This window comes from Camelus dromedarius, chromosome 14, assembly GCF_036321535.1.
Source record: "Camelus dromedarius isolate mCamDro1 chromosome 14, mCamDro1.pat, whole genome shotgun sequence".
Lineage (NCBI taxonomy): Eukaryota > Metazoa > Chordata > Mammalia > Artiodactyla > Camelidae > Camelus > Camelus dromedarius.
The window spans coordinates 34,616,798-34,632,800 of NC_087449.1; the positions used below are offsets into that span (position 1 = coordinate 34,616,798).

The following is a 16,003-nucleotide window of genomic DNA, read 5'->3' on the forward strand; positions in this document are numbered from 1 at the left end:
GAAACCAAATGTTTGTTTATCTCGACATATTTAATTGCCAGCAAAGAAAGCAATTAAAAGTAACTGCAGAGTAAGAGGCCAACCTTTGTTAAACGTAGCTTTAAGATTGTTACAGAACTTGTGGTGATGATAACATGGTGTCTTGGAGGATGTTAACAACTGTAGCAGAGTGTTAATTAACAATGATGTAATCTGCAGCTCAGAATTATTAGTATCATATGTTAGTTTAGCTGGACATGAGCAAAACCTAATTTTGGTTATGATGAGGGCTCAAGTTGTATTTATAGTGGAAAGATTAACATTTTATTTTTATGCTTTTCCTGAGACAATTTAAAAATCCTGAATGAAATACAATCAAATGTAAACATCAAGTCCCTAGCTCATTTACATATGTGCCAGATTTTCAAACTGATTGCTATTTGAACCTAATCTGTCATTGCTGGCTGCATTAGCTACAACAAACATTACATTTACATATTGATTTCTTACTTTGTTTTAGTGTAAATAATCCATAATTATAGTAAATTTGATCTTTTGTTGACAAGAGCTCATATGACTCTGTAAGTTTAGAATGGAAATTTAAATTGCCATGTGTCGTGCTTTTTAATTTAAAATCTTGATATGTCTGAAAGGATAAAAAGATCGTTGTAGATCATAAAATATTCCCAAAGAGACAAAAGAGAGAAAATTTTGTAAGGCTTTTTGGAAAGATATAAATTATAAAGTACTGATGAAAAATTCAGTGGCATATTCTGAGATTGTCATTTATACTTTTATAAGAAAAAGTCACAATAATTTGAAAAAAATTACTTTCTTTTCTTCATTATCAGGTCATATTTTTAAAATAAAATCATGGGAAATGAACCTTCTAAACCTATTATTTTACGCTGATATCTTTGTTTAAAATAATCCAGAGCAAGAAAAGAAATAGCATATGCACACAGCAGGAACGAAACAGGAAATTTTTGATATCTCTATTGGTGTTAATGTTTTACTAATCTTAATTTTATATACAACATTGATTTGAGAAATTTAATTTCACTGACAACAATCCATATATGTCAGTGGACATATAGTATTATTAAGTAGCAATGACAACAAAAACATGGTTTCCATTTACATTGATTAAAAGTGTGTTGTATTTTTGAGGTGAAAAATACGAGGCCCATTTAGTTGCAGAAATGGTAGTTATCCAATTGTTAAAGTACTTTTTATGGTTTATAATTTTTAAGGAGATATAATTTACATAAATTAAATGAACAATTCTTAAGTGTCCCCCAGTTATATGAGTTTTGACAGGTGCTCACTGTTTTCTACCAAGGAACTTTAATTTGGATGTGTATATACAGGTATTTAACAGACAGAGAGCCATTTAGAAGCCTGTGCTAAATTAATGGCAGCTATTTCACTGAGTGCTGTGAATACTGAACCCCTAAAAGCCCTTGTGTTAGTCAACTCAGCCTGCTGTAACCATAGATTGCATGGCTTAAACAACAGACATTTATTTCTCACTGTTCTTGAGGCTAGAATGTCCAAGATCAAGATGTTGACAGATTTGGTTCCTGGTAAGCACTCTCTTCCAGGCTTGTGAATGGCTGCCTTCTCACTGTGTCTTCACTTGACAGAGAGAGTGCTAGAGCTCTGTTGTCTCTTATTTTTCTTGTAATAACACTAATCCCATCATGGGAGCCCCATCCTCATTGGTACAAATGTGATCATCTTCAAAGGCCCTATCTCCAAATCACGTTGGAGGTTAGGCTTTCAGCACGTGAATTTGAGGGGGTACACAAACATTCAGTCCATGACAGCCCTGGAGCCCAAGTCTGAGTGTGTGGTTTTTCCTAGTTTAGTTGCTTGATCCTGGTAGGTTTATACTCTATAACAGTGAGTGCTTTCCCTAGAACTGTTACTGTTTTGGTAGGAAGATACTGTTTAACCTGGCCAAATCTTCTGCTCATTGAATACTTAAGAGGGGATTCTATATTCAAAGACTTGCTGAAGAAGAAATCCTTAAATTATTATTCAAATCCTTGATGCAAAACACCCTGCTTTCTACTGTGCTACCTTAGGGGCCTGCTGCTGTTTGTCAGGAGGAAGCCATTCTTCTTCTTAATCAGGAATTAATGACAGATATGTAGCTATATGGTGATTAAGTCATTGTTTCACTCTCATAATTCAACCTTAAGTTAACCTTAAAAAACACCGCATCATACATATTAAAATAGCCATGTGCTTTCTACGTAAGTGGATCACTAAAGTGCTCTCTCAATGTGAAACAGTCAAGACAATAAAGACTTTTATATATGTTTTCTTAATGTTACTTTTGTCAGTACTTGACATATGGAGGCTGGTAATTTATGGCTTTTTATGTTCACAGGTATAAAAATGTCTGTAGCTTCAAATTTATTTATTGGGGCCTATGTTAAGATTTGCTGTACACCATTTTCTCCTTACTGCCAGTACATCTTTCCCACCCCCCGAAAAAAAATCAAACTGGAGGGGAATATAAAATGTGTTAAACCAAGTCAGTGAATTAAAATGAAACTTACTCATTAGAAAGCAGATATTTTTTAAAAGATGGCTTCTCTGTTCCTGGTAAATGTTCATAGTTAAATTGGAATGGGATTTCCCCAGGCAGAGATGGATATTCTGCTAATTAAAGAGCACTGGAAGGCCAAGACTTGTTAAAAAAGAAAGTATAGAAGGATTGTTCTACTAAAACTATTACCAGAACTGAGTTGGTGGCTTAGATAGTAATACTTAGTTGTAATACTGAAAATTTTACTGTGGATATCTTCCTTCCTTCCTTCCTTCCTTCCTTCCTTCCTTCCTTCCTTCCTTCCTTCCTTCCTTCCTTCCTTTCTTCCTCTCTCTCTCTCTTACATTCTACTTCCTTCCCTCTTCCCCTTCCCCCAACTTTAAAATTAAGAAACAAGGGGAATTGTGAGATGGTATATGTGAAAATGTCTAGCACTTTACTACTAATTGCTTAAAATGTTAACATTTATTGTGTTGTAATTTTTGCGAATAGTCACTAGTTCAAAGCTGGAGAACGATGTATATGATTCTCAGTACATTTTAAACATTAATTTCAGTTTGTATTTGAGGGTAGAGCAATGGTAAGTTTTAATGACTGTTGTCTGTAAAAACAAAGCCATCTCCTTGTTGTTAAATGTAAATATTCAAGCTGAAAGAAAAATCATAATAGGAAATAAAAAATTAAAAACCAATGAGGAGAAAATAGATGTTCTATTAAAACCATTTCTTGCATTGACTTAAAATTCAGCTGCTTTTTAAAAATTTCTGAATTTGCTACACCTTTCCTTCTCCCTCTAATTTAAGAGAAAATATGCCAGTAATAGGGGAAAACCCTTGTTTCATGTTATTTCTCACCTACCTGTTCTGGTTGGCACTTACTCTCAGAGCTACTCTAAAGGTCAGAGTTGAAAGCATGAATGCCTTTGCAGTTTGAAGGTAAAAGAGACTGCATTAAGGTAGGTTAACTGTGGCTAACTATCCTAACCAACCTTTAGAAAACTGCTCCTAGATGCAGCAACTAAGGACTCAGTGTATTCTGCTAAGGAGCAGCTAGAATCAATTTGTGGAAATAGTATTTTAGCAATAACGTTTTTGCAAATTATGTAAATCCCCACAGTAAATTCCTTACCCCCCCCAAAGAAAAAAAAACAACCTCTCACAAAACAAAGGGACAAAACTTCCTCAGTTCACATACCAGGTTCTCTGGAAAGCCTCATTGCTCTAATTTAGGTATTCTTCTTCTGTATTTCCATAGCACCTTAACAAAAGTGGTATCATAGCTCTTAGCAGGTAGTACCATATGTGAATTGTAGGTTTGCTTGTCTGCCCATTCCTCAGTAAAGCCAGTGAAGGCCAAAATATGATCATACTAAATTCCCTTCCCCAATATCTGGAAGATAAATCATTAGAGTTAGACCTTATGAGTCACTGCTGCTTATTTTGTGTGTGACCTTAAGCAAGTAACTTAACATTAGTTTCCTCATCTGTAAAAAGAAAATGATAATACTAAATTTTATAAAGTTGACACACTGCTCTTAATGCCTAATATGTAGTGGCACTCTTTAAAGGCAAGCCATTATTACTAATGGCTGAGTGAATGAATCAGGATAGAGCAGAAATGCAAATCTGGCCCTATGACTCCCTAGCAGTTTAAAGCCATAAATATATTTTCTTGCCAGTTTACCCTCCCCCAGGGCTATTAGAGAATTGTAGAAGTAGACTCAATTGGTGTTCTTCTGATGTAGTCTGGCAGTCAATGCTGGTACTGGCAAACTTTTCTACAAAGTATTGTACAAGTCTGCCAGGCAAGATCAAGAAACATAGGAACTGCATAAAGGCAGGCTCTAAAAGTATTAAACATATGTGTAGATTCATATGTAAAGATAAAGGAAGATTTATATATTAAGACTTATGGAATTCTGAGCTCCTTAGCATAGCATTTGAAGCCCCCATAATGTAGGTCCTTAATGTTTTTCAAGTTTTCTCTTTCAGAAACCCTTCTTCACATCCCCTTGTACTTCCTCTTCATTACTTTCTGCACCCTTCTCTCTGTTTTCCAATCTCCATCTCTGCTGAAACTAGTCTATGTCTGAAATCATCCTCCATTATCTACTTGTCAAATTACTATCCATTCTTTTTCATAGTACTTCAAAGTACTGTTTCCCTTCTCCACAATCCTCACATCTGTTTTAACTCTCTGAATAGTCTGAATGATTATGTCTTTTATACATGTGTTATTATAATAATCGAATAATTAAAGAAAGAATGAATGAGTTGTGAACTCCTATTAGGCAGGGATCTTATTCATCTTTGTATACCCAAAGCAGCCCAGCTATTTGGGAGATAGGATGCTGAGGTGTAAAGAACATGGAATCAAATACAGTTTAGAAACTGGGTTCCATCTTTTTACAGCTGCATAACCTTGGGAAATTACTTAACCTTTCTGAACTAGAATTTTATGAATAAAGTGGCACTTCACAGGTAGGCTCAAAAAATGAGAATTAGTTGTTCTTTATATGTAGTTCCAAATATGCAGAACTATTCCATAAATGTTTATTGGCTTCCATTGAATTACCTTTTAGTATGCTCGTTGCCAAGGGAAATACAAATTAATAATAAGATATTTACCCTCAAAAGGCTTGTACTCTTGAATTCAGGACTTCCACACATGAAACAAAGCAATTATAAAACAAACTGTAATTAAGGTATAACGTATATGATACAGGAATTCAGAGAAGAGGCAGTCTATAATAATAGTAATGGTAGACCATGAAGTAGTCTGAAAGCTGTGCAGTATCTGGGAGGAGATGGATGAGAAGAATGATGAAAACAACAGGAATAGAGGTTGAAGTGAGTATGGTGTAATGTTTTTGACATAAGGGGAAGTCAGCCAAGCTCTAGAGCAAAAGCAAATTTAGAGAATAATTGTGAAATAGGTCTACCTATGCAAGGCCTTGAAATCACAAGTAGGCTTACTATTACTTGCCACTTCCGACCCCAAATTCATTTAACTTACATATGTTAAACATTGACCCAGCCTACTGTTTCACCCTCACTATGCTCCTCTCACATACCCTTCATTGTGGTCCCACTAAGCTTTGCACAATTTCCTGAACATGATCATTTTTCTGGCCTTACTACACTTAAAAGTGGGGTATCATTTGGCAAAATTGTGTGTGCCCTCCTAGTTGACTCCGAATTGAAGCAGTTACTTCTTGCGGCTACCTTATAGTAGACTTTCTTGGTTTTTCTCTTATCTCACTGACCACTTATCAATCTCCTTTTTTTCCCACTTTTTAAAAATTGAAGTGGAATCTTAAAAAAAAAAAAAAAAGACACAAATCAATCTCCTTTTCACTGACCATTCCTCTGCTTGATTTCAAATTCTTCTATTGTCCCAGAGCTCCATCTTGGCCTTTGTCTTTTCCTCTAACCTGTTTTCCTAGGTGATTTCTTTTGGCTACAAAATCTAAGTACTAGTCCTCCCTTCATGTGGGATACATTTCAAGACCCCCAATGGATGCCTGAAACCACAGATAGTACCAAACCCTAAATATACCGTTTTTCCCTATACAGGCACACCTTGGAGATATTATGGATTCAGTTCTGTATCAGTGTAATAAATAAATATCACAATAAAGCAAGTCACATGAATTTTTTTGGTATCCTAGTGCATGTAAAACTTATGTTTACAGTATTCTGTAGTTTATTAAGTGTTCAATAGCATTATATCTAAAAAAGTATACATACCTTAATTAGAAATAATTCTGTTGGAAAAATGATGCCAATAGTCTTGCTCAATTCAGAGTTGCCACAAACTTTCAATTTGTAAAAAATGCACTATCTGTGAAGTGAAATAAAGAGAAGTGCAACATAACGAGATGTGCCTGTACATATATGCCTAGGATAAAGTTTAACTTATAATTAGGCACAGTAAGAGATTAACAACAATAATTAATAATAGAATAATTTTAACAGTGTACTATAGTAAATGTTATGTGAATGTGGTCTCTCTCAAAATATCTTATTGTATAAATTTGATGCCTTTTCCATCTTAATTAAGTACTTACCATGCACTGTGGCCCTAAGTTTTGCAGTTTGAGGTGAGACAGCAAAACTAGGACAGATTTCTTTTTCCTTCTTCACAATTTCATGGAGAGAAGATTCATTCTTACTGTAGATCTTAGCATCTCCAGCATACAGTTGTTTGTTTGTTTGTTTTTTAACTTTCACTTTTTCGCTTAAAGGAAGCACTTTACGGCTCCTTTTTTGCATATCCAAATTGCCAGCATCACTACTCTTGTGCTTTGGGGCCATTATTAAGTGAAACAAGGCTTGGTTGAATGCAGACTCTGCGATACACAATTGTAGATCTGATAACCAAGATGGCTGTGAAGTAACTACCAGGAAGGATATTCGAGACATAGGGATAATTCACGATCCAGGTGCGATGGAGCAGGAGGGCGTGAGATTTCATCACTCTACTCAGAACAGCCTGCAATTTAAAACTTATGAATGGTTTTTTATGGAATTTTCCATTTAGTATTTTTGGACCTAGGTTAATGGCTGGTAACTGAAACTGCAGAAAAGGAAACCGAGAATAAGGGTGGTGCGCTACTGTATATCCTGTCAACTCTGCTGCTCTGAGCTCTCTTACTTGACCTTCAACTCTTACACACAATTGTACATGATTTCTCTTTTTGGATGTCTAATCAGCACCTCAAACTTGATATACACAAAATTTGACTTTCAGTTTTTCCACCCAACGTGTTCCTGCTTCAGTTTCCACCTTTCCGTTTTCTTAGGCCAGAAACCTTGGGGTTACATTTTTCTCTTACATTCTATCAGTAAGTTGTCTGGCTTCTACCTCTAAAATACATCTAAACCGGACAACTCTTCACCTCTGCCTCTACCACCCCAGTTAGCTTAAGCCACCATCACTTCTTGCTGGACTAGCCCTGCCTTCACTCTTTCCCCACTGCATCCAGAGCAGACAGAATAATATTGTATAAATGTTAGTGTAAGTCAAATCTTAACCACCTCCCAGTGTAAAACCCTCCAGTGGCTATCCTTTGCAATTACTATAAATACCAAATTCTTTGCCATGGTCTACAAGGATGTACATGATCAGATTCCTACTATCTCTTACTTATATCAGCCTCAATTTAAATGTCACTTCCTCAGAGATGCCTTCCCTAACTATTATACTGAAAATAATTCCCTTCAGCCCACCCCCTGCTACCTTTTATAATCCTATTTTCTTTATAGCACTTAGCATTCTGTAAAGTCTCTTACTTATTTATTTGAGTATTTTTTGTTTACTAGAATGTAAGTTTCATGAAAGCAGGGACCATGCTTTTTTCTTGTTCATAACTGTATCCCTAGCAGCTAGAACAATGTCATAAACATAGGTAGGTGCTCGGTAAATATATGTTAACTGATTGAATGAACATGCTATGTTTTTCCACTTATTATTTGCTTGTCTAAAAAGTGCCACCCATCTCTCTTCCCCAAACAAAACAAAATTTTTATCCCCTCCAATTCATAAACTCTAAAGTCCTGCTTATCCTTCATATTTCAATTTATATTTCTCTTCTCCTTTGAGGCTTGTCCCTAACCCTTCCCCCCATCTCACTGAGGCGAAGTTAAGCACTTCCTTCTCAATTTTCATTGTACTTTTTTTCAATTTCTCAGTTGTACCACTTATAAATTGTACTGTAGCTGTTTATCTGTACCCTTATTAGATTGTGAAACTTTCCATGGACAGAAAGTATATGTTATTTGGGTTGGTTTCCTTAGCACCTCTAATAATGCAAGGCATTCAGTTAATGTTGATAATTGAATCAAAATCTTAATTCCCAAGATAGTTTTCCAAAGGCAACGTTGCTGTGTAAAATACAGAATGAATAAGACACTTGCCTTCTGAAAATTCACAGTTTATTCATTATTGCATATGTATTAATCAATACATATTCATTTGCAGTGTGCTAGGCATTATTCTTAAGTGGGAAGAATACAAAGACAAAGTTCCCTTCCTAAAGTAACTATTTTAGTGGGGTATCATTTCCTTTGATTTTGACTAGTAATATTTTATGCTATACATTGGTGTTTCCTAAGTATTTTTAGTCTGTTATTAACCTGTGAATCTATGGAAACACTAGAGCAGACAGATTAACTGCAGAATTCTAATCTTATGTTGCAAATATGTTTATCATATAGTAACATATTGTCAAAGGGGGAGTGATGAAGACCAGACCCATATATTTTTTGATTCCATGAGCATGGCATAATTACACTTGAGACAGGCAATACAGATTGTTCATGTATAATGGTGACAGATTTTTATTTTCAGTACTGATAGTGCTTTTTTAATATTGTCATAAACAAATAGTACCATGGCTTATGTTTCTTAGTTTATGAGGCTAGGTTCATCTACTCTTCACAGTTCTGACACACTTCTAACATTTTGGAACTTTGGCACATTGTTTAATGTTGCTCTAAATTCTCCAGTTTCTGGATTCTGAATATTTCTGAGTCCTAAGTGAAAGCACAGTTATTTCGAAGGAATTCTGATACAGCAATTAAAAAGTTTTGTAGATTTCAGAACCTGAATTTTGACTGAAACCATATTTCTATTCTTATATGACGTTGATGAGTGTAAATAGTAGTTACAAATTTCTGTTCTTCCAAAACAGCTATTTCACTTGGAGTTTAACTAGAGTCTTTTGAGTATACATTTTAGTAGCATATTTGAAATTTAATATAATTGACAAGTTTGGTTCTCTTGGAGAAAATACATATGCAGACAATAGCACATGACTTGTAGAAAATTCTTATGTATGCAAAGTATTTATAATTGAAGTTTAAAAACACTTTGGTAGAGAAGGAGTTAACAGGTTAGCTCCCCTGGTTGTTCTCAGCACGCTCTCTTGCCTTTAGGAGCTGACAAGATGATAACATTGGGCCCGGACATGCCTGTGTGGAGGTTATGGTACTCCTGGGGTTTTTGCAGCTAACTGTAAAGCAAGCTAGAACTTGTTCATCTCAGAGTTCCTTGTTTTTCTTTCAACCCTTTCAGTGCCCTGCAGGAGTCATTAAATCAAAACTTCATGCTGATCATCACCCACCGAGAACTCCAGCGGGAGTACAACCTGAACTTCTCAGGAAGCAGTACCATTCAAGAGGTGAGTTATGTCTCACAGCTAAGGAATAAAGGTAGCTCATTATAGCTAATGTTGACCCTGTTAAAGCGGGCTTATCTGTTCTGGTTGGAAACTCTCTTTATGTTTCATTATTGGGTTCTTAATTTTAATTAACTGGAGCATCAGTGATTACTGTAGACATATTAAATGACTTGACCTAGAAAGATACATGTTGTAAGTGAAAGCTCTTGATAATTCTTAAAATAGTCAACTTTAAAACCCTGCTTAGATATAACTCATTGTTATGAAATGTATTTCACAGTTTTGTAGTAATTATTGAGAATATTAATTTGGAAATTATTGATAGCATGCATTTTCAAACATGCTTACATTTTATTTGAAAAGTTACTCTCAAATATATTATTTATAATGTGTGTTCTGCCTGTTTCCGAAAGGAATTTGAGGAGGCTTTTCTTAAGCAGCTCAGTGCTAGCCTTGGGCAGTATTCGTGAGATGCTGTTGGGGGACCCAGTCCTTTAGTTCAGAATATCTGAGAAGAGTCTATTTATAGTGTCGCTATTTTCTTCAACGTGGCCAACCAGGTCCACTGTTTCCAAAAAGAACCTCCCCTAAGAGAGAAAAGGTACCTTCATGTCTGTGGTCCCACCTACCTAAGAGCTAATTTATCTCCATGGGGGGCATGTGTAAGGCTATGGCAAGACTTATGTTTAGAAACAGTGAAATTATGATTATGTCGCATTACCCCTTATAAAATATGAAGATAACAATCATTTACTTACTCATGTTTTTATAAAGAAAATTAATCATGCTTAATCTGGGACTATTTCATTTTTTTCTTAGACTACATTTAAAATAATTCCTAATGTCTTATTGAAAAAATAAGTTGTTTTACCCTAGTCATTTTTCAGAAGTAATATGAATTATTTCAGTAGTGGGTAGATTGTTAATGTTTCCTTTTTTCATGTTTTATCAATAAATTTTAATTTCTCAATTTGGCATAAATAACTCATTACTTGAAGTTTATTTTCTTTGTGTATCATTTGAATAGTTTGTTGACTAGTAACTAAAATCTTAAAAATTTTTTAGAGCCCAATCATTTAAGTTATTTAAGTTATTTGATTTTTTATTCAGGATTTTAAATATATTAATTGTTTCATTTTTAATCTCTATAATGGGTGTTCTGTTCTTTAAATTTAAAATTTTAATGCCTTAAAGAATCGTTGTTTTTACATTAAAAATAATGTTTAGCTATTACATTAAAAATAATGACTCTGTTGCAGAGTTATTCTGGTAACCTCATGACTGTGAAATTTAAATTATATATTGAATATAATTAAATAAGAAATTTAGTTTCAAAATAACCCTAAGAAAAGCAAAAATAGTAAGAGGTAAATTTCATTCCGTTGTTGATTTACCTTTTTAACTTGAAGACTAGCATAATGTATGAAGGATAAATACACACTGCTTTATTTTACCTGCTGGTTGACATTTTTATAGCCAAAATGTTACCTACTTTTGGTTTATTATTTTTGTTTTAGCATTTTATTTCCAGTTTCTATACTTTGTATGTGTTTCAACTTTCACCCACAAGAGGGCAGAGAGGACTATTAAACTGATAGTCTAAGAATGCCATTCAGTGTTTTCAAATTAGCTTCTCTTATATTAACAAAAAGGAGCATAATGGCCAAGTTATTGTTTGATTTACAGATAATTGGCATATTGCAGGAAGGAGACTTAATTTCACCCTTTTAAATTAAACAGGGAGATTTAAAAAGACATAAAATATTCATTAATGTTCGGTGATTATAAAGTAGTGGCATATATTTATTTTGCCTTTATTACTGTTTCGATGGGAAAATACTGCAAATATTTCCGAAATCGAGTTGGCCATACTGACAAGTTGAAATGTTTAAGCAGCGTTAATGCAATCTGCTCACACCTGATATCCTATGCAGAATGATTCAAAATGACTACATCAATTATTAAAAGAAATATTTAAAATGCAGTAAATGTGCCACAGTGCGCCACAGTTGGCTGAAACTGTTCTCTGTGGCCTGCTATTTAGATTATCAAATATATTTTAAGCTTCAAGGACTTGAAAACAGTAAATCTTTTTTATACCATTTTCTATGTGAAAAATGTCCTGAAAATATTTTTGCAAAGACAGATATTCTTGTGTATTTCTTGACAAGAGTTTGATTTATTCTTCTTTTATCCTTTTAAAAAAGTTGATTTATAATAATATTTTGAAATGCTAGTGCCAGGAAAAAAATAAATGCAGTTGTTTCTAGTATCAGTTGCTTTTCTGTTAGCAGACAGGTACACATAAGCTGTTTTATTCTGTACAATTTAGAAAAAGAGTGTGGATTATACTCTCCAGGCCTGGGGTCACACTCTATAGCCCTAGTCCTAAGATGTTTCTCCTTCAGCTTGTGGAATACCTGGAAGGGGATTCAGGGGGACAAGATGCTCTTATGCTACAACCATGCAAGCCACAGTGACACTTAAGTACATGCATTTTTTTGGTTGTCGCATGATTAAAAATCAGTTTGCAACACAATAAAAATATAATCTTGAAATGATTTTGCAGTGTTATTTTATAAATGCTAGAATTTTTTACTATTAGTTTGGAAGCTTAATGATGCCATGTATCCTAACTTGTAAATTAATTTTTGTCACCAGTTTCAGAAATCTCTTTTCAGTGTTGTTCCAAGAACAGGTCCAAGAATGAATTCTGACCAACGTATGAGGGAAAGGAAGAAATTTTTTTTAGAAAGCTGATTTTATTTTCTAGAGTAGTAGTAAACTATTTTGTCATAGTTGGAAAGAATACCATTTTTTTTGTATTTTTAGTTTTTGAAATTCTTGCATTTTTAAAAGAAAGCTTTTGTATTATCTTTCCAACAGAGGGAAAGTTCTATTAAACAAAATGTTGGAAAAGGCACTGTAATTTCAACTTTTAATTAAACAAAATACATTTTTTAAAATACTGACTTAGAAAATGGAACTTAGTTGCAGTTTGAATTTTAAATACCTCTTCAGTGACCATATGTTCATGCAAGTTAGTGGTGATAAACCGATAGTTGTACCAGTGTTTGTTCATTCTGGCTCTGTGGTCTCTTGCCTCACAATGCATGACTTATGTCCTTTGGGTGCTCTAGATTTTAATTTAAGCTAGTTAGATATTGAGGTTATTTTTTTTTAAGCTCTTTACAAATCCTTCCACTTACGTTATCCTCCTACTTGAGGAAAAGGCAATGATAGTATAAAAAGGTCAAAATGGTGAGTTGCAAGCAGTCATAAGAGTAAAAATCCTTTCCCTTTTCCATTATGACAAAACAGTTTGTAAAAATCATGAAATAATGTAGCAATAACTGTGTGACAATGTGTCTTTCTACCTTTTTGGGTCCTAAATTTGTTGACACACTTTGAAATAGTGAATTTACTTGAAAATTTAAATAAGCTTACCTTATTTTAATGAATTTTCTACACTGAGAATTTAGATTTTTAAACAGTTAATTGTACAGAGTTTAGTAATTCTAACACTATTAAAGATCTGTGGTTACAAATGCACTTGGGATTGGTTAAATTAAGGGGGAAAAAAGATTGATTTGCCTACTGCAAATCCTAAACCCAGGTATGGAAAAGGATATAAAGTCTCTGAAATCAAGCCAACTTTTCTTAGAAATAATTCTTTGTTGTCCATTTTTTTTTATTCCAAAAGCTCCTATTAGACAAAATATCCACTTTTCTTTGTAGATATCATACAAGCTTAAGGAATACACACATGACTCAGAATAACAATAATAAACCTAAATATTTTTGGTGCAGAATTGTGGAGTATTTTATTCTGTTATAGCAAGAAGCATGATGAATAGCTATTGGAATTATTTAATTCCTTTTCTGAGTTTCACTTTACCCTAGAATCCTCACTGTTCTTATTAATGTTGATTTAGTTCTTAATGGGAATTAAAAGGAGAAAATGACAAACTATAAAGATATATCCTGCATGAAATGGTAAAACATTTACCACTAATACTAGTGATTGCTAAGTGGGAAGCCAGTAGTTTGAATTAGCAACAAGAAGTGAACTAAATAAATCATACCAGTCCTTAAAAATAATCTTGGCTAAATAACTGTGAAATGATGAAACTGTTTCTGATTCTGCAAATTTGAAACTCCTGTCAGGATTTTTGGTGTCTTTTTTTCTCTTGTTACTCTCTCAGCTTGCTTGACTAGTGTGTATTTTGAACTATTCTCTTCAATGCTGGAGGTTGTTAACAATAATTGAATATGTAGTTTTTTAACAGATTATACTAATGAGCAATTTTCTAGTAGTGAGTTAACTGTAATTTCTTAACTAACGTGCCCTTTCTGTAATGTTTTAAGTATAATTGTTTTTGTTTGTTTGTTTGTTGGTTGGTTGGTTTGTTTGTTTTCCAGTATTGAGAGGGTGGGGCTGCTGGCACAGAACTGAAGAGTTAGGGTAGCTGAGAATGTGCATATGCAATAGAGTGAATTAAATTGTGTGCTTATTTAATTAAAAGTTTAAGTGGTTTATTTTTACTGCAAGATAAATGGCATCTATAAGCTCAATTAGAATGAACTTATTTTAATTAGCATGTATCATAGTTTTATTTTTTTAAATTTGAAATCACAAATGACATCTTAACAAGAATGAGATATAATTTCTTAAGCAACTGGGCAGTGAATTCAAGCCTTTATTCAGCTTTCAGGAAAGGAGATTATGAATTTGTCTTAAATATGCATGTATATTATAAGTTTCAAGTTGCATTTTTTAACGAAGATCTGTTGAAGTTACACCACATCAGATAAACAAATCAGTAATGATCATTTTATAAATATTGAGATTTTCTATTATTCTTAATAAATTATCCCCTTAAGAGATAAATGGATATTTACAGTGCAGCCATTTGGAACTGATAAGTCTTTCTCTCCCTCTGAAAGTATTTTAGAATCATCTCTATTGGAAATTTTTTTACCCTATGTTAGTATTTCTTCACCTACATTTCAAGAAGATAGAAACAATGAAATTTTGTTAAGAATCAAAGACAGTGCTTTAGAGCTTTGTTATTTAAGATGTGTATTCTAACATCCTGGCCGACTGTATTTCATAAACTGTGATTTGTGTGTTGGTAGTTTTTACTTGCCTGGGTTGAGAGATATTATGTTCAGTTATCAGAAACTAATAAACATAAGACATTTTTATATGCAAGAAAAGGCAGAGAGTAAATAATTGCACTGGTGACCAATACTGTAATAATCCTGTTTTACAATATGCACTTGACAGGTTGTAATAGTGCTAATTGAAGAGACTAATTCACACTTGCTTCATTCTATTCAAAGGCAAAATCAGCAGCTTGTTTTGCTTTTGACCAGATGGTCCTCATGAACACCTACTGTGCACTTTAAGTGCTTTACTAGAATTACAAAGGCTGGGGGCTGCGTTAGACTCCAAATGATTTGAGAAGAGAGAGAGAGAGAGGGAGAGAGGGGGAAAAAACCCCTCTGTGCTCAATGGATTTGGTGCAAGTAAATTAATTCTAGTGGACCCATTACACACTGAGCCCCCTTTTCAAAGCTCTGAGCCTCCTCGCTTGCTCTGTAGCAATGAGAAAGAGAAAGAGAAAGGCAGATTACTGCAAACAGAAATAAAAAAAGGGGGTATGAAAGGGAGAAAAGAGGCCTTGAAGCCTTTCATATCATTTGAGTTTTTCAAGTGCGTTATTTTTGGGGAGGGTGGATATATGAAAAGCCAATTGGAGTTTTTTTTGTTTTAAAGTGCGCTATTTAAGCACCATGAATATAGGCGCAAGAGCAACAGTTGACTGAGTTTACTGTGGTGAAGCTTTGTGTTCGAGGATGAATCAAATTCATTATATTCAACTCTTTGTCTTTTAACATGAATGTAGGGTTAGTTTCACAAGACTGTGTCTGTTTAGGATAATTATAATTTAATATTTTCCTTTCATAAAGTTATCACTGTAGATGTCTAAAATTTTAATCAAAGCAGATTTTGTACATTGACTTTGAAGCACCCTGACAGTTTAAAATTCAAAGGAAAGCTTTTTTAGTTTTCAAAAGAAAAGAAAGGCTCATTCTAATGGCATTGAAGCAGAGATTATTATAACTAATTAGAAGTCACACATCTGTTAGCTTTTGGTTTGTGACTTACTTATGTGTTTTTTGAGTAAAATATATACTTTAAAAATATATTGCTGCTATTGAGGGAACCCAAAGGGATAAAGTTCTCTTTAAAGAGAATCAGCCATTTTTCCAAA

General features: G+C 33.9%; 1 protein-coding gene across 2 annotated transcripts in view; it reads left to right on the forward strand.

The window, feature by feature from the left end:
- Nucleotides 1-16,003, forward strand: part of FAF1 (Fas associated factor 1) — a 376,824-nt gene that overhangs the window by 147,081 nt on the left and 213,740 nt on the right. For both annotated transcript variants that reach the window (XM_031465103.2, XM_010984732.3), the window contains exon 7: nt 9,617-9,722. In XM_031465103.2, the coding sequence (XP_031320963.1) occupies nt 9,617-9,722 (106 nt within the window). The remainder of the gene's footprint in view (nt 1-9,616; nt 9,723-16,003) is intronic.